Source organism: Frankliniella occidentalis, unplaced genomic scaffold (genome assembly GCF_000697945.3).
Source record: "Frankliniella occidentalis isolate FOCC.00 unplaced genomic scaffold, Focc_3.1 Scaffold23, whole genome shotgun sequence".
NCBI classification, from domain to species: domain Eukaryota; kingdom Metazoa; phylum Arthropoda; class Insecta; order Thysanoptera; family Thripidae; genus Frankliniella; species Frankliniella occidentalis.
In genome coordinates, this window is record NW_026267153.1 from 1183550 (window position 1) to 1204072 (window position 20523).

The following is a 20523-nucleotide window of genomic DNA, read 5'->3' on the forward strand; positions in this document are numbered from 1 at the left end:
AATGACACCCTTTTTGAGGCTAGTCATACGATGCTTATGGCGGGAATTCCTGATACAGGAATCCTGGATAAGCGACAATTAAAGCGACAGCTGGCTTTGTTTATTGTAGCTCGTGAAGTTTAGACAGGAAACATGTCACAGAAGTCAATTACGTAAGTTTATTTATATTCTCCGTTTGGATACTGCGTCATCTTTGTCGATCGTGCATGTCAATGTTTATATTAATTCTATACGACTCCAAAAGCCAATAACCTTAAAAAATGAAATGAGACAATTAATTCTTGATACTATAATTTTGTAATTTCTAGATGTTGTTATTTCTAAATTTTCGTGTTTTTCAGGTCGTTTTTCTCGCGACAACCTTTGCAGAAAAAGGAGAACATTATACAACCTGAGGATGAGAAGTGGTAGGTCGTTAACAGTATCTTATCAATCTTCTCAAGTTAAAATGTCGACACTATTCTTAGTCACAGGAAATTTTAAGTCAGTAGGAGTTTACCGGTTTTTGAGAGGGTTACAACATTCTAGAGTGAATACCCTATATATTCCTCAGTATACAACATGCTACTTTTCAAGCATTTTCAAACATTGGAATGCTTTACTTGAGCCTTGTCGTTACCCTTTACAAGTTCCAATTTTGTCCATGGCATATAGCAGCAAAGGTGGCAGTAGTGCTCCCGTGAAGAGCATCTCAGATTCTGAAGATTCGCCTATCAAAGGAAAGAAACGAAGTAGAAAGCGAGCAATAAGTGACAGTGATGAAGATACTAGGTGACTATCTTTTTTGCTGCATTCTTTTAGAAAGATGCAACTAAGCTATTATCATTTTTACAACTTTTTTTTGCTTTGATAATTTTAGTAATGAATCTCAGAAGCCAGAAATATCTGTTAAGGAGGAGGATAAATCGTCTGAAACAAATATTACTTTACCAAGCACATCTGATCGGAAATCAGGGTCACCTTCCAGGAAAGTTATGAAAAAAATGACAGGCAAGTGAAGATACGAGACTATGTTTACTGCTATTTGTCGCACATATTTCCCAACATTCTTAGATCTTTATATCTTTGTAATTGACAGCTCCTGTAACAAAGGACCCGAATATTGATCGTACCAAACTTCATCCTGCTATTGCTAAAATATTGAAAGGTGGTAATGATTCTGATACAACCACTGATGGAAAGACTTCCCAGCCTGTAGTCAGTACGGAATGTGAAGACAGCAACAGTAAGGATGATTTTACTTTGAAAATGGAGGTTTCTGATTCTGAAGATGGAGATTCTTCAGGAAAATCAAATTTAACTAAACAAACCACTGAAGAAATTGATCCAAAAAGCAAGGAGAAAAGCCATAGTCCCAAAACTCCAAAAACTGCTGATAAAAAGAAATCCCCTAAAGGTTCCAAAGAAACTGGTTCTAAAACACCCAAACGTGTTTCCAAGTCTTCACCAAAAACTCCTAAACCATCTGTCCACAGCTTCTTTAGTAAGCATTTTTCATCTTCTGAATTTTTGAACATTTTTTATCTTTACACATTTAAAAAAAATAATTTATGTACGGTTTCCAGCTACAGTCACTACTTCTGATAAGAAAGAAGTCGGCAGTAACGATGAAGACAAACCAACTGACTCTTCTAAGGACACCACTCCCTCTGAGAAGAAAGTAGGCACCAATCAATCTACAAAAACTCTGCTCTCTTGTAAAAGTAGTGGCCCAGAATCTGATTTCAATCCAGCATCAGGACCATCATATCATCCCATTGATGATGCCTGCTGGAAAAAAGGCGAAAAGTATGCTTATTGAAATTTTATTTCATACATATTGCAAAAAATGTGTTCAGTTATGCATTCAATTTATATTAATTTATTTCTTAGAGTACCCTACATGGCACTAGCAAAGACTATGGAGGCCATTGAGAGTATCACTGCTCGCCTTAAAATAGTTGAAATTCTAGCAAACTATTTCCGCTCTGTGATAGTTTTGTCTCCTGAAGATCTTCTTCCATCTGTGTACCTTTGCCTCAATAAACTTGCCCCAGCTTATGAAGGTAAGCTTGTAGATCTTAAGATTGATTGATATCTATCAGAGTCTAAAATCTTCTTGTCAGGGCATACTTCACCTTACATCTTTTTGGCAGGCCTTGAACTTGGAATAGCTGACCAGTTTTTGATGAAGGCTATAGCACAAACCACTGGTAGAACACTTGCTCAAATTAAAACTGATGCTAAAGATACTGGCGACCTTGGAATTGTAGCTGAGCGTAGTAAAAGCAATCAACGAATGATGTTTCAACCTACAAAATTAACTGTTCGGGCTGTTTATGATAAATTGAAAGATATTGCGCTTATGTCTGGCAAAGAGGTTTGTTATAATTTCTACAGAGTGTTTTTTTACTTCAATTTGATGCTTTAGCTCTAATATCCTTTGTTCTTCTTTCTTCATGTTTAGTCTCAATCAAAGAAAGTGGACAAGGTCCAGGCTATGTTTGTGGCTTGTCGTCAGGTTGAAGCGAGGTTTCTAATTCGCTCCCTTGCAGGAAAGTTGCGTATTGGGCTTGCTGAACAGTCTGTCTTACAGGTAGGCAACTAATCTTATATTTCTACAGTAATTTTTATACTTCAGAAACTAATGAAGTTATGTTTGCAGGCTTTAGGCCAGGCTTGCACAATGACCCCGCCAGCACAAAGCTACCCACCTGAGATAATAAATGCTTGTAAGGGCATGAGCACAGAAAGTTTCAAATCGGCTGTAAACGACCAAGCTTTGATTCTGAAAACAACCTATTGGTAACCAATCCTATGTGTTGAATTTTAAAGAAGTAAGTTGTTATTCATATTTAATTTCTACTCTAATATTTTTGTAATTACAGTGAATGCCCGAATTATGATAAAATAATTCCTGTTCTGCTGGAAGGTGGAATTAAAAGTCTACCAGAACATTGTCACTTGACTCCTGGAATTCCATTGCAACCCATGTTGGCACATCCAACCAAGGGAGTCCAGGAAGTACTCACAAGGTTTGATGGATTGAAATTCACTTGTGAGTGGAAGTATGATGGAGAAAGAGCACAGGTGAGTTGAAGAATAATGGTTCTTTTACAATCATCAGAAAGCAAAAAAACAAAACAGAGCAAACAGGAAAAAAAAAATTGAATTCTTTTTTTCTCCCCAGATTCATATGGACGAAAATGGAAAAGTTTCAATTTACAGTAGAAATCAAGAAAACAATACATCCAAGTACCCTGATATTATTTCAAGACTGGCAACTAGGAAGTGCCTCGGAGACAATGTGAAATCTTTTGTGCTTGACTCTGAAGCTGTAGCATTTGATAAGGAAAAACAGCAAATTCTTCCCTTCCAAATTCTCAGCACTAGAAAAAGAAAGGTTTGAACTTGTGATCAACCTAATATTAATTTTTGGTCATAAAGTAGGATGGTTATGTTTTTATTCTATCTCTGTTTGTCTATTTTCTAGGATGCCAATGAAGATGACATTAAAGTTCATGTATGTGTTTTCATGTTTGATTTACTCTACTTTAATGGAGAGCCATTGGTGAGAAAGACACTGCAGGAACGAAGGAAATTACTCCGGGAAAATTTCAAAGAAGTTGATGAGCAATTCAAATTTGCTTCTAGTGTAGATGTCACTACCATGGAAGAAGTCCAAGAGTATCTTGAGGAATCTGTGAAAGGTTTGTGACCACGAATAAAATGTACTGCTTCATTTTGTATTATATATTTTGTAATACTATACAAATTAATCTTTTGTTTTTAGGTAACTGTGAAGGTTTAATGGTTAAAACTCTAGAGGAAGAAGCAACCTATGAAATTGCAAAACGATCAAGAAATTGGCTAAAGCTTAAAAAGGATTATCTTGAAGGGTGTGGCGACACTTTAGATGTCGTTGTGATTGGGGGCTACTTAGGGCGCGGAAAGCGTACTGGAACTTATGGAGGTTTCCTTCTTGCCTGCTATGACTCTGAAAATGAAGAATATCAAAGTATATGCAAGGTAAAATCTTGGGGAAACAATAATTGTAGCTCTTTTAAATAATCTTCAACAGATTTTGATACCCTTTTTCTTGTTAACCTGCAGATTGGAACAGGATTTAGCGATGAATCTCTAACAGAACACACAGAGTTCTTGAAAAAACATGTGATTCCTAAATCTCGTCCATACTACAGATATGATACCAGCCATGAGCCTGACCATTGGTTTGATGCAGTTCAAGTTTGGGAAATCAAATGTGCTGATCTCTCTCTTTCTCCTGCTCACAGAGCAGCTATTGGAATTGTATGTACATATTTTGTTTACAAAATCGCTTTTTATAATAGATTGCGAATTGTTAACACTAATTTTAAACGGTATTTCTATTTCTAAACAAAAATAGGTTGATCCCGAAAAGGGTATTTCTCTTCGTTTCCCGCGTTTCCTACGAATAAGGGAAGACAAGTCTGTTGAAAACGCCACCTCTGCTAGACAGGTATTTACTTTAGATTTTTATTTTGTTGCATTTTAAGGTGCTATGAGAACATTGAAGATGTCTATGTCTATCATACACTTTTAATCCCTTTTCAGGTAGCGGATTTGTATCTCAATCAAGATCAGATCAAGAATCAGGCCAGTGCAAAGGAGGTAGATGAAGAAGACTTTTATTAACACTCATCAAATAGAGGCGTGTAATCAATTTTACAGTTTCATACATTTTAAATGCAATTCTAGAATAAGTATTTTATTTGCACTCAAAATTAATTTATTAACTTTATTGTTCACATTAATTAAACTATAAGCAAGTACATCTAAATTCAATTATAGTACAAATTCTTTTCCAGTTGCTTGGTACTTTTCCACCACCCATTATTGTATGAAGGTATTCATTGTTTCAGCAAATATGCAATACATTTACCGGTATGTGTCTTACGTTAACTCCATTTCCTGTGTGTGGTTACATTTATCATTCTTTGAGACCTTTATCTTTGGTTTTTGGTGGCTTGGATGAATGTTCTTTGCTTGACTTTTTCAAACCTGTTGTTGAAGTTTCTACTTTTGAAACACTTGAAGTTTGGGAACAATTTTTTAGGCTAGTTTCAGAGGATACTCTAGGTGTCTCTTCATTTAATGCACTATTTTTCTTTACTTCATCGCCACTAGACACTTTGTCTTTCTTTGATTTTTCTCCCTTTCCTCTTTGATTATCTGTTGGTGTTGGTAGTGATGAAATATTTCTTTCTGCATCGGTCTCCAGAGGATTATCAGCTTGGTTTGGTTCACCTTTACTCTTGTTAGACTGATGAGACTCTTTCTCTTCGTGTATTTTGGGTTTGGTTTTAGAACCAGGCTCTGCTTGGGGCACATCAGAAACCAATGTGTTTTCCATTATAACTTGTTGGGCTGATAATCTTTTACTCTTCTGTATGACATCTTTTGAGGGAGAATTTTGGTTCATTACAGTAGTGGAGATAGAGTTGAGTTCTTCATGCATAAACATTTCTGTCATTTTCTCAACCACAATAGCATCATGCTGACTAAGCTGCTTTGGATCTGACTTGTAATCAGAGAACTCTGATCTTTTTTGAAGCTGCTTCCACACCTTCTCTCTAGTGAGACCAAGCGGGGCTTGAAGTAAAGTGGACCAGTCTGGGGACCAGGTCCCCGCCAAAAACTGTAGAAAATCAGTTCAGATTATCAGATGTTCAAACTTTCCCCAAAATAATAATCTCATCAAAACTTTACCTGATCAAATTGGCGGTTACCTATGTGAAACATAGTGTGAAGTAAGGGCCGGGGGGGAATCACTATGTAATCTCCTGCACGACCAATTGCTGCCAAAGTCCACGTAGCATTCTGTTGCATGTATTGATACATGACCTGAGAGAAATAGATAGGAATAGAGCACATTTGATATACAAGAAAATTAAAGCTTTCGCAAGAACTGCACTGGCTCACTTTGAGAGCCTGACGGCCATCGTTCGTAAGAAGTATCTTGGACACAAGTAATTCAGCTGTTGGCAGGGACTCCTCGACTGCTCGCCAATCCCATGTATCAGTCCCCGTACTAGAACAAGGAAGAAAATAAGTGCTCAACGGCGAAAGACCATAGCACTCCGCTCCAAAGCCACCCGCACAGCTCAGCGCAACTCACTATTCCTGGGCGGCGTGAAGGAACTCCTGTATGCCGGGTCGTAGCGATTCGTCCTCGTCCACGCGACAAAGGGCCTCTGCCAGTTGGCCTGCGGCCGCGGCCGCGTGCACACCCAATGCGTGACCGTGGGTGTGGTCGGCAGTGGAGGCGGCGCGCGTCAGCGCCTCGTACAGACCGGCCAGGGCGACCTGCAGCAGCGGGGAGCCGCCCACGGGGTGCACGTCGGCGGGCAGCAGGTCCCCGACCGCAGAGGCCGTGGAGCTCAGCCAGGGTGGCAGGCACGGCGCGAGCTGCGCCAGGCAGGTCAGCGCCAGCGGGAGCAGGTCGCGTGTGGACGCGCCCGCCTGCGCCGAGGCCATGATGGTGGTGACGGTGGCCTGGAGCAGGGGCTGCAGCGGCGTGATGAGCGCGTCCATCCACGGCGGCCGCTGCAGGTTCCACACCTGCCGCCGGTCGAAGGCGCCACCCCACTCTACGACCGGGCCGATGTACGCCGTGGCAGAGGCCGCGGCGGTCTCGGCCGCGCTTGTGGCCAGCGACTCGAGGGCGGGCAGCAAAGAGGCGGACAACGCCTTGGTGCCGCCAACGCAAGCGATGACGTGCACCAGTGCCTTCTCCACCTGCGCGGCCGACACGCCATCGACCGCGTTCTGCGTGCAGTCACCTCTGCAGAGGAAGCGGCCGCACTCGGCCCCACCCTGGGTCTCGGCGCCGACAGTCGCCTTGCCCGTCGGGGTGGCCGGGACGGCGGCGTCGCCCTCCCCGCAGATCAGGCGCCGCAACAACAGCGCCGCGACGCGACAGTTCCGCATCATGAGCACCTGAATGGACCCAAAGCAGGTGTCAGTACGGTTCAGCGGGCTCCGGACTTTGTAGTGGATTCCTCAGGGCAGAAAAAACCCACCCGCAACAGCAGCGGCCACGACGGCTGGGGCTGCGCCAGCAGGACGGCCAACTCCAGGGAGATGGCGGCGCCGTCCTCCAGGTCCAGGTAGGTGCGCGGCCGGCCGCGGAGGTACTGCGGGGACACAAGCTGTACCCAGGGTGCGGGCCCCGCGGGCGCACCGGCCGGGCCCGGGCCGCACAGCCCCTTCCTCATGGCGCGAAGCAGCGCGTCGAGCGGGCAGCCCCTCAGGAGGAGCGTGGTCAGCAGCTCGTGACACTTGGCGTGCACGTCCCGGGTGATCTTGGAGCGCTGCGTCAGCCCTACCAGCTCAGCTGCGTCCGCGCACACGGACACGGCCAACTCGCGCGTGCACAGCAGCATGTTGATGAGGTCCGTGACGAGCAGCGGGGCGCGCGCCGCGCTCGGCTCGGCCGCGGCGTACCTCGCCACCAGGATGGTGAGCGACTCGTTGAGCATGCCGGCGAACACGCGCTGCGCCGTGCGCGGCGGCACCGTGTTCCACAGGTCAGTGCGCGTCCCTATGGCAAAGGAGGGGGTCCTACAGTCCCAGAGGGAAGTCCCGCGGTCCTGCACCGCCAGCCTGCGGCTGCGACCCTGCTTACCCTGCATGTACAGCCACCACATCTGGACCGTGACGGAGCCGCGCTCCCCCTCGAAGAACGGGCGCGTGTTCTCCCAGTGCAACGAGTCGGCGTCCTGCAGCACGTAGAGGGACAGCAGCCGACAGTGCAAGTCGAGTAGACGCTCGGCGAGCGCCTCGGCCATGGAGTGGAACTGCTTCTGACTCGCGTGTAGGGAGAGCCTGGAGGAAGGGAAGGACCAGGTCTGTTGTCAGGCATCGTCGGAGTGCTCCAGGACAGTGACCAGGCGGGTGGCTTTCACCTACCCCTCCTGTCGGGCCTTGACGAGCAGCTGGTGGTAGCACCAGAGCCAGGACCGGAGCAACGCGGCTGCCCCCAAGGTCGCGGCCAAGACGGTGAGGTCGGCGTGGTCAAGCGCCTCCTGGGACAGGGCGTGGAGGTGCTCTAGGATCTGTTCTCCAGACTCGGCCGTCAGCTGGACGAATTCCTTCGGAGCGCTCGTTTTGGCCACGCCTCCGCAGCCGCGCTCCAGCGACGGGTCGGAGGCGGCCACCTCCTGCCCGTTGGAGTCCTGCTCTAGGAGGCCAGACGGCTTACGGAAGGCAGCCTGGTACTCCTCCTCCCACCACAGCACCAGCTTGTAGGCAGCGAACGATGCATAGTGAGGGAAGTCCAACAAGCCTCCAACGACTCCCGGGCACAAAGTTTCATGAAGGACTGCCTGGTTCGCCTATCGACAAGACCGCTAGTTTGGTGTACCTCCGACTTTGACGTTGTTCGTTTGTTTAACTGACAGAATTACCTGGTAGTAAGCCATGTCCCTTTGGAGCAGAATGCGCACTCTGTCCATGAGATTGCCCTCTTCCATTACCTCCATGATGTCAGTGTTCCGTTAAAATTGCCGTTCGGAAAATTGGATTGTTTCACTAGAATCAGGCCAGGCACGTGTATTTGACATTAGTTTATAGAACGCAATAAAATGAGAAGTACTAGCAAGCCAAACAAGATACGTAATCAGAGTGCATGTGCTAGTGTCTGTCTGCCAACAGCAACTTCTGTGTGAGGGAGGGTTATAATAGAAATTGTTAAAAGTTGCACAAAAAGTGTAATATAAAACGAGTGCATGTGTGTTTTATTTCTACAATTCTTTTAAGAAGGAAATAATAAAAAAAAAGCAATTATATATCACAAGTGTAGCATGCTTTTTTGAATTAATTTGAAAAGAAATTACAATACCTATTGTTGCAGAGTGTACTGAGAAAACACCTCACAATATTCTAGACACAACATTTGCAGGACTGCTATAACAAGGTAGCTAATAAAATAATATTTGTATAACAATTGGACTCTGTAAAGGAAATCCTCGGTTACTATTAGTTGGAAAATCCAACATAATTTTTATGACTACATTTTTGGGGGCAACATCACAGTATATTACATAAATCTTCTCACAAAAAAAAAAATATCATTGTTGTTGACTGTGACTGCACTCCTTAAAATCAACTTCTTTTTTGACTATTTTAGTTATTTCTCTGCTAAGGAGTGTATGAAGACCAACACCATCATGGCGGTATACCCAAGCACCTTGAATGTAGTCATAGCGCTTAGGACCACTTGTTGGAGAAGACAGCCAAATCTGTTCATTAGGAGATTGACGATTTATGACGTAAGTACCATATGGCTCTCCAAAATGAATTGTAAGAACACCATCCTATAGCAGATTTAAAATAGATCAAAATGTTAGTAAATGTTAGAAAACAGATGAACATTCAAAAGAGCACGAGGAATCTTTAAACATACGCTATAGTTAACATCTGCCCTCTCAAGATGATCAGAGCTCTCGACAAGTTCTTCAAAATATTCAGTCAAAGATTCAAGCGTTTCGGCACAAACTTCCTCAAATGTGGCTTTGTTTGGAAAACTGAAAGTAAAAAAAATAGTTAAAAGTGAGAATAGTGAGTCATAAATGCATGACACCTGAAAATGAATTACTTCTTACCTTGGGGTTTGAGAGCAATGTCTCACATGTAAATAGAGACCACTATGTAAAGTTGTTGTGCATTCCTCTAACCTAAGAAGTCGCTTTAGTAAAGTGTTACTATGCAAATGTCTCGGAAATATAGGAGACACTTCACGTAAAGACCGCAAACTATGCGTGCACAAAAATCTACGCAGCATGACAATATATATTTAGGTCAAAAACACTAAAGCTGCGAAACTGTTTGTGTCGTTGATGAACACCTTAGCAACCTGCAGGTAGATGCAAGTTATCCAACTTCAAGAAAATCAAAAGTGCCAAGAGCACCTCTGTCATACTTTGTCCACGCGATAGAAATTGGAAGCTGAAATGGTTTTTTTCCCAATACCCAATTCTGGAATTTTGGCCAAATTTTTCTCCAGACACTGTAATAATGTTTGTTTTTGATGTATTGTCTTCGGTTGCTCAGTGCCGATGAGTTTGCCATCATAAATGATTGGAGAGTTTTTCATATCAATTCTTATCATCCATTCTCTGGTCATTTCGCTTTTTGAAAAACATGTTTCCTTCAAGCACACAACTTCAACACTGGACATTCAAAAATGAAGCAGAAATAACACAATATCGTGAAGAGGCGAATGCAAAATTTATCGCAAGACATGGTGCCAATGTACCAGTGAGTGTTAAAAGATGCCCTTATTACCCTAACCTCTAAGTAGTTGTTGTGTTCTATTATCATGTTCATTGGGACAATTTCTGACGTTCGTCAAAAGTGAAATTTAATTTTAGTGAATTAAATCTCACCTTCTTACAAGAACACTTGTGATTTCCTCGTGGTTTTGATTTTAGGAAAGCTTTGTCTCTGCTCCAGTTGTCAATCCCACTTCGAGCCTTCTTTAACTTCCAAACCATCATTTCATGTGTCTTATTTTTCATCTTTATTTACTGATTTTATATTTTACAGCCCGAGGAAATAGCAGAGATATTCCTTACACCTTCCGAAGAACGGATTTTGGTTCACAGTTATGAATCACATTTGCGTGAATTTTGCAAACGTTTCTCTCCTCCCATGCCTCGAGCAGTCATTGGAACAGCATTTCACTACTTTAAAAGGTTCTATGTATTTAATTCTGTGATGGACTATCATCCCAAAGAAATCTTGTAAGTAAACTGCTCAGTTTTATATTCCTATTTCAAAATAACTGTTTTTGTCTGAAATATTTTCTGCCCATCTCATCTTTCAGAGTTACCTGTGTATACCTAGCTGCTAAAGTGGAAGAATTTAATGTTTCAATATCTCAATTTGTTGCCAACGTCAAAGGTGATCGTGAAAAAGCAACTGACATAATTTTGAATAATGAGTTATTATTGATGCAGAGATTACAATACCATCTGACTGTACACAATCCATACAGACCTGTTGAGGGCCTACTGATTGATATCAAAGTAAAAGAACCATGTATAAACCATTTTATAGTTCTATCCTAAGCAACCATAATCTAATCTCAAATATCTTTTCAGACACGAGCCCTACTTAACGATCCAGAACGCCTCAGACCAGCTATTGATGATTTCCTTGATCGTAGCTATTTAACAGATGTATGTATTCTGTTTCCACCTTCACAAGTTGCATTGGCTGCCGTTCTTCAATCAGCAAGTAGCAACCGAGAAAATCTTGATTCATATGTGACGGGAACTCTTCTTGGCACTCCAGGAGCAGAAAAGTTACCTGGATTAATTGATGCAGTTAGAAGTAAGTTTTAGTGTAGTGTATATTTATTTAAAAACAATTGCACGTGTACTAAAACGGATGGTTTATTTCACAGATATTAGGATGATTGTAAAAGCATATGAAACAGTAAACAGGGATATTTTTGGTGCTCTAAATAAGAAGTTGGAGAAATGTAGGAACCAAGAAAACAATCCAGATAGTGCCATGTAAGTGTTAACTTCCTCCTTAAAATATATTAAAAATGAGTCAGTAATTTTTATTACGTAACTCTTCTATATTCCAGATATAAAAAGCGTATGCAAGAACTTCTTGAAGATGAGGATGAGAGGGAAGCTGTGAAGTATGAAAAGATAGCACGACAACAGAGGACTACTGAAGATCAACTTGTTGGAATAACAAGAGTACTTTCGCCTAGTGCTTCATAGTTGTGTTTTCTGGAATATTTCTTCATCAATTCTTAAGACTGCTGTTTTACTCCATATATTGTTTGAAGATCCCTCACAACTGAAAGTTAAGAGGTGCATCTTTGTTGTTTCAACAAATTCTCTAAAGTCCACTTCAACATAAAAATAGTGCTTTGAAGGAAGTTTTTTTTTCCTTCTTATTTTTTGATAGGATAAGACCAAAGACAAGTCAAATTAAAGAAGTGAGACATATTATTTGTTAAGTTAAAATTCTGTTTTACAATTAGCATTCATAGCCAATGATTTAAAGTCTTGTTCCTTCCCTTGTGCCTATTAATGAAGTTTGAAGAGCGTTTTGTACATAATTTTGTTAATAAATTTTTCAAACATGGCCTGTAAAAGTGCTCCTCTAGTCCCCAACAAGACTATCAGCTGCAGGAATTCCCCCTATTAATCTTTTTAAAAGTATCTGCTTAAAATGGTAGACAGAGAAAATGATTCGACTTAGCTGATGTACTGATAAGGTAATTTTTACCAAAAAAAAAAGGCTCTTTGGATGAAAATAATTTAATTGGTTGACAATTTAATTTACACAATAACATAAAAGCCTTAAAAAGAAGTTGCCTAATCTTGACTTGCCATGTCCCTGCGAGATGCACCCTCTGATGCCTGATAAAATAAGACAGTTAGGATTGGTAACTCTCAGGAATGAAGAAAAAAAACAACAACAAAGGTTAAGTTGCAATACCTTTTGGAGTCTATCAATGAAATCAAGTGCATGTGGCAGCAATGGACGGACACTATTGATTTCCATGGTGGTCAGATAATCTAAGCGTGCATGAGATCCACCAGTCTTAATGAAAGTATCAACTGATGATCTGAGCTTGGAGATTCTTACATCCCATAAATCCTATGGCCAAAATTTAACACTCTAAATAAAAACAAAGTATTACGTAACACCTCTCGACAATGGTGGAACATATACCTTAACAGCCATCCGAATTTCCTCCACTCTGGGAATGTCATCATCTACAGCTGATAATAAGAGCTGAGCAACGACCATGTAATGCTCACTGGGCATTTTAGTGAAAAACCTACAAAATATAACACCTGTGGAGTAATTAACAAAATACCAAAGCAGTCAATGAGGAAATTGGCTGCAGAACACCTAAGAAGCTAAAGTGACACGCAGTTTAGACAGCCGAAGACTGCGAGTCTTACCTGTTTGATTTCTCTTCCTCTTTCAATGCTTCCAATTTCTCCACATCTAGCCAGTCTGGAGCAATTATACGACACTTCTGTCTTTGTCTTAGGTTAAGTGCCATCCAGATAGGTACGTTAACAGGCAATCCAGCACGAAAGGGGCCAACGTCCCCTGAAATGAGGTGCACCTCACTGTTGGTGAAGTTGGGAACAATACTGACAAGTTCCTTTTCCGCAATGAATTCAACTTCGCTGGGATCCATTGCGAGTAAGAGTAAATTGCACCTATGTAAACTTGCTCTGCTCTCTGTAAGTAAACAAAAGCCCTGGGCCGGACATCGGACCGGGAGCCCGCTTTCCCGCCGTACTTCGATACACTTCTGCCAACTTCAACTTGACTGTAAATGTTACTGTTTTGATTTGATTTCGAGTGTTTATTTATTGTTTCTTCAATTACTCACAATTTTTTAAAATGTTAGCAAGGTTTAATAATAATGAATGCCATATGAATAAAAATTATTAAAATATATTAATTTCATTAGTGTCAGTTAGTGTTAAAAATTTGATAAGATTGTTTGTACAGTATTTTTTTTTTTTTTAATTTACAATTTATAACATATTGAGGGTGTAGTTCATGTCCCACACAGTATTTTAAAATGTGATGTCACTTGGTATAGAGGAAAAGTCATCCTGCTGTCTTAATCTTTCATGCCACGATCTGTGTGTTATTATAGGGAAGCCAGATGTAATACCACACACAGCAGATGCGAGTCTTGAAAGTCGGTTGCCTACTTCCTCAGGTTTGCTCTGGAAATTAAAGGTTTAATTATAGAAAAGTTTTCTTAGATATTTCGAGGAGTTTAAAAAAAAGGTTGAGAATTATACCTCAAGATTTCCCCAGAGAACATGGAGTTGATATTTGTGTTTCAAATGAACGATTTTGGGCATCAACGATCCAACTGATTGGCTACTATCACAAATAAGGCATATACGATCAAGCAGAAATGCACGATCCAATCGTAATATACTTTCCTCAATCTGAAACAAAAGAATCAGGAGGGTAAGAGGTGATTGCCTCACTTTAAATAAATGTAGACCTAAATAGTTAGGACTTTCACCTCAGTAAGAGCATTTAAACGTTTCAGGTTGACACAGAAAGCCACGAAGTCAACTTGAGGAGGCTCTAACACCTTCAACACTTGGGAGACTGATTCACATGAATAAACTTTGAAACAATTTTCATTTTGATTTCTGACTTCTTGAAAGCCGTTTAATAAACTTTTCAAGTGTGCACCATTGTCTGCAACAAGCTATAAACAAGAATGCAGTTTAATAACAGTACCCAATGTGGAAAAGTTAGGCTATGACAAGCTTTTACACGTCAATGCAAACTGAAACACTTCACGACGTCTTGAAATAAAAATAAATGCTGTTAAATAGCAAAATATGTAAATTTTAAGACGAAAATAGTTATGATATGTGGATAAATTTACCAGTAATGACAGGGAGATGTCAGAGCTTTGACAGAAGTGCACAAATCCCGCCATTGTGTTGTTGTTGACATTCTGTACCACTTTCACGACCTGAAAATCCTAAAACTTTGGCAATATTAAAAAAAAAATTATGATTTTCTTTTAAGATAATTTTGAGACGTAAATAACGACAAGTATTATAATTGCATGTTTTTTCTCTCAATTTAGCAATAGCTGTCGGCTGTTGGCCTAATGCCGAAACTAATGTTGTACGTTTGCACACCTGCCACAGCATCACCGCCAAACTGGCCAAACTTTAAAAGAGTCGGTCGTTGGTTGGTATGGCAACACAAAACCTGTCTGCTCAATAGCTGAGTCAAATGAATGGCAGTAAGTAAATGGTGACAATAAATTTTTATCTAAAGAGAAAATAGTCTGGCAGTAAAAATTTGATACAACAAAGCCGAAGAAAATGGCGGGATTATCTTCAACAGTAAAATATCCGATGAAATTTCCAGGTATTTGAAACAAAACTTTGCAAAAATAATGTTATTCTCATTTTTATCTTTGAAAGTTTTGAAAAACTGATGTTGCATATTTATTTATTTGTTAGCAGACTGTCTTCAGCAGTTGTTTTGTTTTTCTGATATATTTCTGTGTTTTCTGTTTTCTTTTTTTGTAGTAATGCCTGATCGGCTTGATAATCTGCAACTCATTCCGCCACCACCTTCTCGTTTTACTTTGAGCGAATGGTATCTGAACAATACGGGTCGATACCGTGCTGCTGATGATCAGCAGCAGCTGGCAGACCGAATATTGGAAGAGGGATGCCGTATGCGCGGTGAAACTGAAGAACTTGTGAAAACCAACAAGGATGAAGTGGATCACCGTATAGAAGAGAAACTTAAAAACTTGCAGTACCGGCAACATGAGTTAAACAAACAGAGAAAACATCTATGTGTGGAAATAGATGCCTTAGACACATACATGGATCGAATGTATGATTGCCTTGATCATCTCTGCAAAAAACTGACTGAAAACTGTAAAAAGTGTATAAATTTAAGGTCTGTATCAAAAGTCAGTTAGTTCTCTAACTTTTCCCCTCGGCGTTTCTTACAGTGTTGTTGTTTCCAACAGAGAAGGTCGCCTAGGCATTGACCTGGTATTTGATGATGTGGACCGTGAATTAACTAAGGAGTTTGAACTTCTGAAGGGGGTAGAGGCCATGCTTACACGTATGCAAGAACAAACAAAAGAACAAATTCGCCAGCTGAAAGCTTCAAGACACCTCATTGATCGTGAACTACATGATTTGGATGCAGCAATCAAGATAGATGAAGCAAACAGGGATTTGCGAGAGTCAAGCTTAAATCTCAGCTTATACCAGGGCAACCAGCTTCATTCATCGTATGCCTACATCTTTCCCTACGATAATAAAATCAAGTTCTTAATATTCACAAAATCATTTTTTTTTTTTGTTGCTTTAGGGATATTGTTCAAGCTGAAACTGACATGTACTCCCAAATGAACATGGAACAAAGTGCAAAGAGAGTTAATGACGCCCGAATGCTCAAATCCTACATAGATACTCTGCTCACCCAATTGTATGAAGATTCTTGCCAGCAGGGAAATGCAGTAAATGAATCATTTCGACGGCGTATTGATGAAATTAAAGAAGCAAAGACAAAGCTGGAACAACGCCACCATGAGGTTTGGATGAAAATATTAGTGATCATTTTGGTCTCTTTGATCAAGGAAATAATTAGAATTATGGGCTGCATTTGTAGACAGCAAGACAAGCCAACGAGATGACACGCAACATCACAGCACTCCAAAAAGCCATTCAAGAAAAAGAAGGATTTATGGCATTGGCTCATACTAGACTAGGAAATCGTGCACAACGCTTACGAATGGAGCTTTGCAGGTAAAATGTACAGCATACTAGATCTGTATTACTGTACAATCTTAACAACTACCTTTTCTGCAGGGATGATGTTGAGACCAGTCTCATCTCTGAGGTGATGCAAATTCAGGCTGCTGTGACTGAGTTACAAAATCAACTAGCACATGTGAGTTATGCTTTTTTAGTATTTTATTTTGAACCACTTATATTTAAGTCTTAAAAAATATGGAAAACAACCAAAACTTTTTCCCTGAATATTAACTTCTAGGCTGAGGCATCTTTGAGGTACCTCCTCAAAATGCAGATTCAACTGGAAGAAGATATCAATGTTAAAACAAACTCTCTCAAAATAGATGAAGTTGAGTGTCTAACTGTCAGAGATGCCATGGACTACCACAAGTACTGAAATACATCACTCACACAGAGTGAAAAAAAAAAAAGCAGTGATTGACAAAGAAAAAACTTTGATAGAAACAATTTATTTCTTCGGTATAATATATTCTAGAAAATTCTAGAGATAGAAATATAGTATAAGACACCAAAACAATCACAACAATAATCAAGAAACAATGAGGGAAGCCATGAGAAATTGTAAAAACAAGCCACTCCAAAGTCCTCTAATTAAAAAATAATTAAAAAAAAAAAAAACTAGAATAAACTTTTCAATAAACTTCACGACAAGAATCTCATTTGCAAGTTATTCATGGCACATGAGGGGGGGAAAAGGAAGCAGAAAACCATTCCCTATACATCATAAAACATCTTCAATATAGTTAGTTCATAATTTATGGAGAAAAAGATTGCTCAATGGATAATGCTAAAAAATCTAGCACCAAAAAAGATAAAAGGTCATTACCCAATCTTTGGGTTAGCACTTCGTCACACCATTTAAATTTAAACAATGAAATACAGTGAAAGATTAAGAGGAAAGTTTACCTTTGAAGATCTTATGTTAAACTTAAGCTTCAGGAAGGGCTAGACTGCTTATTAATAGTGGACTACCTCCAAATAAAACACTTATATAATTAGCTGGCTATGTTGTTGTTTTTTTACCACTAGTTACTTTACCGTTTCATAAAATTGTCTGCAAAACTCTAGGTCATCTGGATACTCTACTAATTTAAGCATATTTGGAATATAGTACCCATTCCGATAGGTTTCAAAGTAACGGCCAACATCTGGATGCACATTGAAGGTATTAAAATGATGACGAGCTGTCAAAGGCTCCAAATTTTCTGTAAAACAAAAACAAATAAAAACATTGAAATCTATTTTTTTTCTCCCAAGCACTACTGCAGCTGCAAAGATTTAGATAGAGAAATTACCTTGAGCAGCATATCGAATTGTTCCATCAGGTACTAAAACATTGTAGAACGGCTGATTGTCTTTGTCGTTTAAATATTGCACACGCATTTCCTGCTTCCATGCATCAGTTGCAAGACATGTAGTGTCCCAGCCAGTGATAACGCACAAATAATTATAAGTTTTATGAAACATTGACATACCAACAGCAAACTGCACACTAGGTGCTATTTGACGGGTTTGAGGCTGTAAAACAATTAATACTCAAATACATTTTGATAGGGTTAAGTAGAAAATGACTTAATTAAAACAACAAAATAAAGACTTACAACTGGTAGTGGTTTACTCTCAGGTATATACACTTTGAACATTTGAAGGATGTTCTCGGCATGTTTGTGAACGTCACTAGGAAGCTAAAACCAATGAGCAAAAGGTGTTAAATAAAAGTGGCAAAATATGACACCAGATTATACATCAGACTGATTTGACCTCATTAAGTTTTGCACTTACTTCTTCCATTGTTGACATGACACTGTCAATAAGATCAGACACGCTAATATTATAAAGCATGTAAAGCCTTGCTAGGTGCAGAATGTATGTCAGATTTCTTGAATTAATAACAAACATGAGTTCTAATGCACTCCTCAAGTAAGTGCTGTGACCGTTATTCCTCATGCTCATCCTCCCTGCCACTTCAATACCTGCAGTTAGTCTCTCAATAACCTGTAAAACAAGAAAAGCAATTCTTGACCCAGAAATCAAACATGCAGCCAGTCAACTGTATCAAGATATTATTAAATATGTGCCATTAACGCTTTGGGATTATTGTTTTGAAGGGCAGAGAAATGTATAACATATTTTAATTGAGTAGGTACTGCACCTCCATGCATGAGACGCGGCCCTTAGGCAAATGTTGATCTCGGTAGGGACAACCACCACTTCCTGAGTTTCCCATATACGTTTCAGGGCGGATGAGACTTCCAGTATTGAAAGCATCCAAATACACAAGTGGAAAGTCAGGGTTCCTATTATTTTGCATAAAAGAATCCTAAATTACTAAACAGCTTAAATTCTAGAATGTTACAAAACCAAATAACAAAACCAAAAAAAACTCTGACTTGCCTATCACTCTTCCACATCAAAACAAAGTGACCACGATACCAAGGTTCAGTCCTCACACCAAGACGACGGGCAATACATTCAATAATTACATTTAGAGTTATGGGAACTCCCTGTTGTAGTGAGAGTACCTACAAAACAACAAAAATTATAATAACAAAGGTAATTTTTAAGAAAAGGCACAAAAAGTAAACAAGCTTGCAAGAAAGAGACAGGCTTTCCATGCTAATTTGTATGAAAGAGCTTACTTTATCAATTAAATAGTTCTCTCTGTGATGGTAATTTTCTTTGATGCCATGGAAACCAAGATTCCCTATCAGAACATGGTCCATGGCATGCAGAATTTCCATGCACTGTAACGCACTCCACCTGTCACAAAGAAGATTTTCTTTTCCCCACTTCAATCGTTCGTTTGAAGTAGTCTGAAATATTGGGTGATTAGGATTGGATATTTTCAGATGCTCCAGCACAAAACTTGCAAGTTTGTCAAAATGATTTGCTGTTAAACAAAAGAAAGATTTAAACTTTGAACAATACTGATCTCTGTACTACCCAGCCAGATATTGAAAGTTTATTGAATGTCAAAAATTTGTCAAATCTAGGCACATATTTCCATCAAAATCGATGGAATCAACAAATCCTTGACAATCAATTTCCATTCTCCATATGAATGGTTAAATGAAAGTTATTTGATTTTGCCTTGATTTTACCCAAATGTTCAGTAGTTATGTCTGACAAGGGTTGACACCACAGAGACACATATCCCACACCAACTTCCAAGACTTGTTCTTCTTCTGGAAGAGTTTTATATCTCTTCCACTGTTCAGTGAGATACTCTTGGCGAATATATCTCAACAGTTTTTTGGCTTGGTAAATTTGAGATAAGTTAGCATCACTGCGGAAAAAAGCTTGTTAGAGTAATACAGACGGTTTGGTAGTAAACATTGCTTGGTTGTAAAATTTAATAGATAGATAACTTACCCATGAACATCTCTAATCACGCCCATTAGGTGGTCCTTAAAGTAGTAATAAGCAGTTTTGTCCTCCTCCATAATTTTACGAAATGGAGCATAATGAGAATAACAGACTTCACTTTCGACGTACACCTTTGGCCACACATCTTCCATGAGGCCGACAGTAACTTGGACATAATGCACCGCCCGTTTACATTCCGCAAGCCAATCGATTTCTGTTGATTCCAACAACAATTTGTTTGCGTCTGGCCATCTAATGGGAACAAATTGGAAAAAGTCATAACTTAGCATGATCCTACCATGATTGTACACAAAATGATAGTGACAAGTCTAATCTTGAATGAAAATCCACTGAATAATAAGCTGGCATGCAAACCCAAAGGCCTCAAGAGACAAGTATAAAAAGTACCCAATGGTACCTCAGAAGCGAAGTGGACCAAGTTTTCAGATTAAAAGCTACAAACCTCCGCCGATGAAGAATTCGCCAAACATCATTGCAGTCATCGGACACCAAAGCGTTCAATTTATGGCACGTCTGAGCAAGCCTAGACACATCTTTAATCGACAGAGCTGGTAAAATCAGGACACCCCTAATAACTTCAGGGGGTAAATCCAACAAACACGTTGCAGGAAGCTCTTGAGTCTGCATTTTCAAGCCTAAAACACTTTGACCAGCAGAAACAGGCGCAACGTCGTCTGCCATATTTACTTTCTAGCTCTGTCAAAACAAGACCGAAGCGGCCGAAGGATGCTTACGCCAGAGTATGAAAAAATAACAGTAACGCAATTAGGGAAGACATTTAAAATAA

The 20523-nt window shown here is 40.0% G+C and overlaps 8 protein-coding genes across 10 annotated transcripts; 3 read left to right on the plus strand and 5 right to left on the minus strand.

Moving 5' to 3' along the window:
- LOC113216090 (DNA ligase 1) lies at positions 1–4806 on the plus strand. Of its 2 annotated transcripts, none has more exons than XM_026435806.2 (17): positions 1–152; positions 342–407; positions 655–771; positions 860–990; positions 1079–1483; positions 1566–1788; positions 1873–2045; positions 2136–2359; positions 2447–2575; positions 2645–2784; positions 2868–3069; positions 3170–3382; positions 3473–3689; positions 3773–4008; positions 4093–4290; positions 4388–4480; positions 4576–4806. In XM_026435806.2, exons 1-17 carry the CDS (start codon positions 133–135, stop codon positions 4654–4656), a joined length of 2868 nt encoding a protein of 955 aa, XP_026291591.1. In that variant the 5' UTR covers positions 1–132; the 3' UTR covers positions 4657–4806. The 2 variants fall into 2 exon arrangements, with proteins under 2 accessions (XP_026291591.1, XP_026291592.1); XM_026435807.2 differs by having other exon boundaries at positions 658–771.
- LOC113216088 (uncharacterized) lies at positions 4634–8975 on the minus strand. Of its 2 annotated transcripts, XM_052265062.1 has the most exons (9): positions 8864–8975; positions 8430–8553; positions 7933–8357; positions 7649–7848; positions 7044–7564; positions 6140–6960; positions 5944–6052; positions 5731–5865; positions 4634–5659 (listed from the first exon to the last, which is right to left on the minus strand). In XM_052265062.1, the coding sequence occupies exons 2-9, from the start codon at positions 8502–8504 to the stop codon at positions 4952–4954; spliced, it is 2994 nt and encodes a 997-aa protein (XP_052121022.1). In that variant the 5' UTR covers positions 8505–8553; positions 8864–8975; the 3' UTR covers positions 4634–4951. The 2 variants fall into 2 exon arrangements, with proteins under 2 accessions (XP_052121022.1, XP_026291588.1); XM_026435803.2 differs by having other exon boundaries at positions 7044–7848.
- Positions 8734–9811, minus strand: LOC113216100 (frataxin homolog, mitochondrial). Its single transcript, XM_026435822.2, has 3 exons — positions 9627–9811; positions 9428–9548; positions 8734–9338 (listed from the first exon to the last, which is right to left on the minus strand). The coding sequence occupies exons 1-3, from the start codon at positions 9803–9805 to the stop codon at positions 9093–9095; spliced, it is 546 nt and encodes a 181-aa protein (XP_026291607.1). The 5' UTR covers positions 9806–9811; the 3' UTR covers positions 8734–9092.
- Positions 9812–10136: 325 nt separating this feature from the next.
- Positions 10137–12142, plus strand: LOC113216096 (cyclin-H). The gene is made up of 6 exons (XM_026435817.2): positions 10137–10281; positions 10570–10766; positions 10850–11051; positions 11127–11358; positions 11432–11543; positions 11621–12142. Exons 1-6 carry the CDS (start codon positions 10165–10167, stop codon positions 11760–11762), a joined length of 1002 nt encoding a protein of 333 aa, XP_026291602.1. The 5' UTR covers positions 10137–10164; the 3' UTR covers positions 11763–12142.
- A 150-nt stretch (positions 12143–12292) lies between these two features.
- Positions 12293–13318, minus strand: LOC113216098 (probable DNA replication complex GINS protein PSF2). Its single transcript, XM_026435820.2, has 4 exons — positions 12963–13318; positions 12727–12835; positions 12490–12651; positions 12293–12410 (listed from the first exon to the last, which is right to left on the minus strand). The coding sequence occupies exons 1-4, from the start codon at positions 13205–13207 to the stop codon at positions 12366–12368; spliced, it is 561 nt and encodes a 186-aa protein (XP_026291605.2). The 5' UTR covers positions 13208–13318; the 3' UTR covers positions 12293–12365.
- Positions 13319–13454: 136 nt separating this feature from the next.
- LOC113216099 (uncharacterized) lies at positions 13455–14536 on the minus strand. Its single transcript, XM_026435821.2, has 4 exons — positions 14438–14536; positions 14063–14254; positions 13830–13982; positions 13455–13751 (listed from the first exon to the last, which is right to left on the minus strand). The coding sequence occupies exons 1-4, from the start codon at positions 14489–14491 to the stop codon at positions 13596–13598; spliced, it is 555 nt and encodes a 184-aa protein (XP_026291606.1). The 5' UTR covers positions 14492–14536; the 3' UTR covers positions 13455–13595.
- Positions 14537–14787: 251 nt separating this feature from the next.
- LOC113216095 (tektin-1) lies at positions 14788–16967 on the plus strand. Its single transcript, XM_026435816.2, has 7 exons — positions 14788–14934; positions 15099–15480; positions 15554–15823; positions 15904–16126; positions 16204–16340; positions 16404–16485; positions 16588–16967. The coding sequence occupies exons 1-7, from the start codon at positions 14889–14891 to the stop codon at positions 16723–16725; spliced, it is 1278 nt and encodes a 425-aa protein (XP_026291601.1). The 5' UTR covers positions 14788–14888; the 3' UTR covers positions 16726–16967.
- LOC113216093 (F-box only protein 21) lies at positions 16767–20446 on the minus strand. Its single transcript, XM_026435814.2, has 10 exons — positions 20179–20446; positions 19722–19967; positions 19451–19635; positions 18989–19239; positions 18744–18871; positions 18502–18646; positions 18132–18344; positions 17951–18034; positions 17645–17867; positions 16767–17554 (listed from the first exon to the last, which is right to left on the minus strand). The coding sequence occupies exons 1-10, from the start codon at positions 20415–20417 to the stop codon at positions 17379–17381; spliced, it is 1890 nt and encodes a 629-aa protein (XP_026291599.1). The 5' UTR covers positions 20418–20446; the 3' UTR covers positions 16767–17378.
- Between the last annotated feature and the right edge of the window lie 77 nt (positions 20447–20523).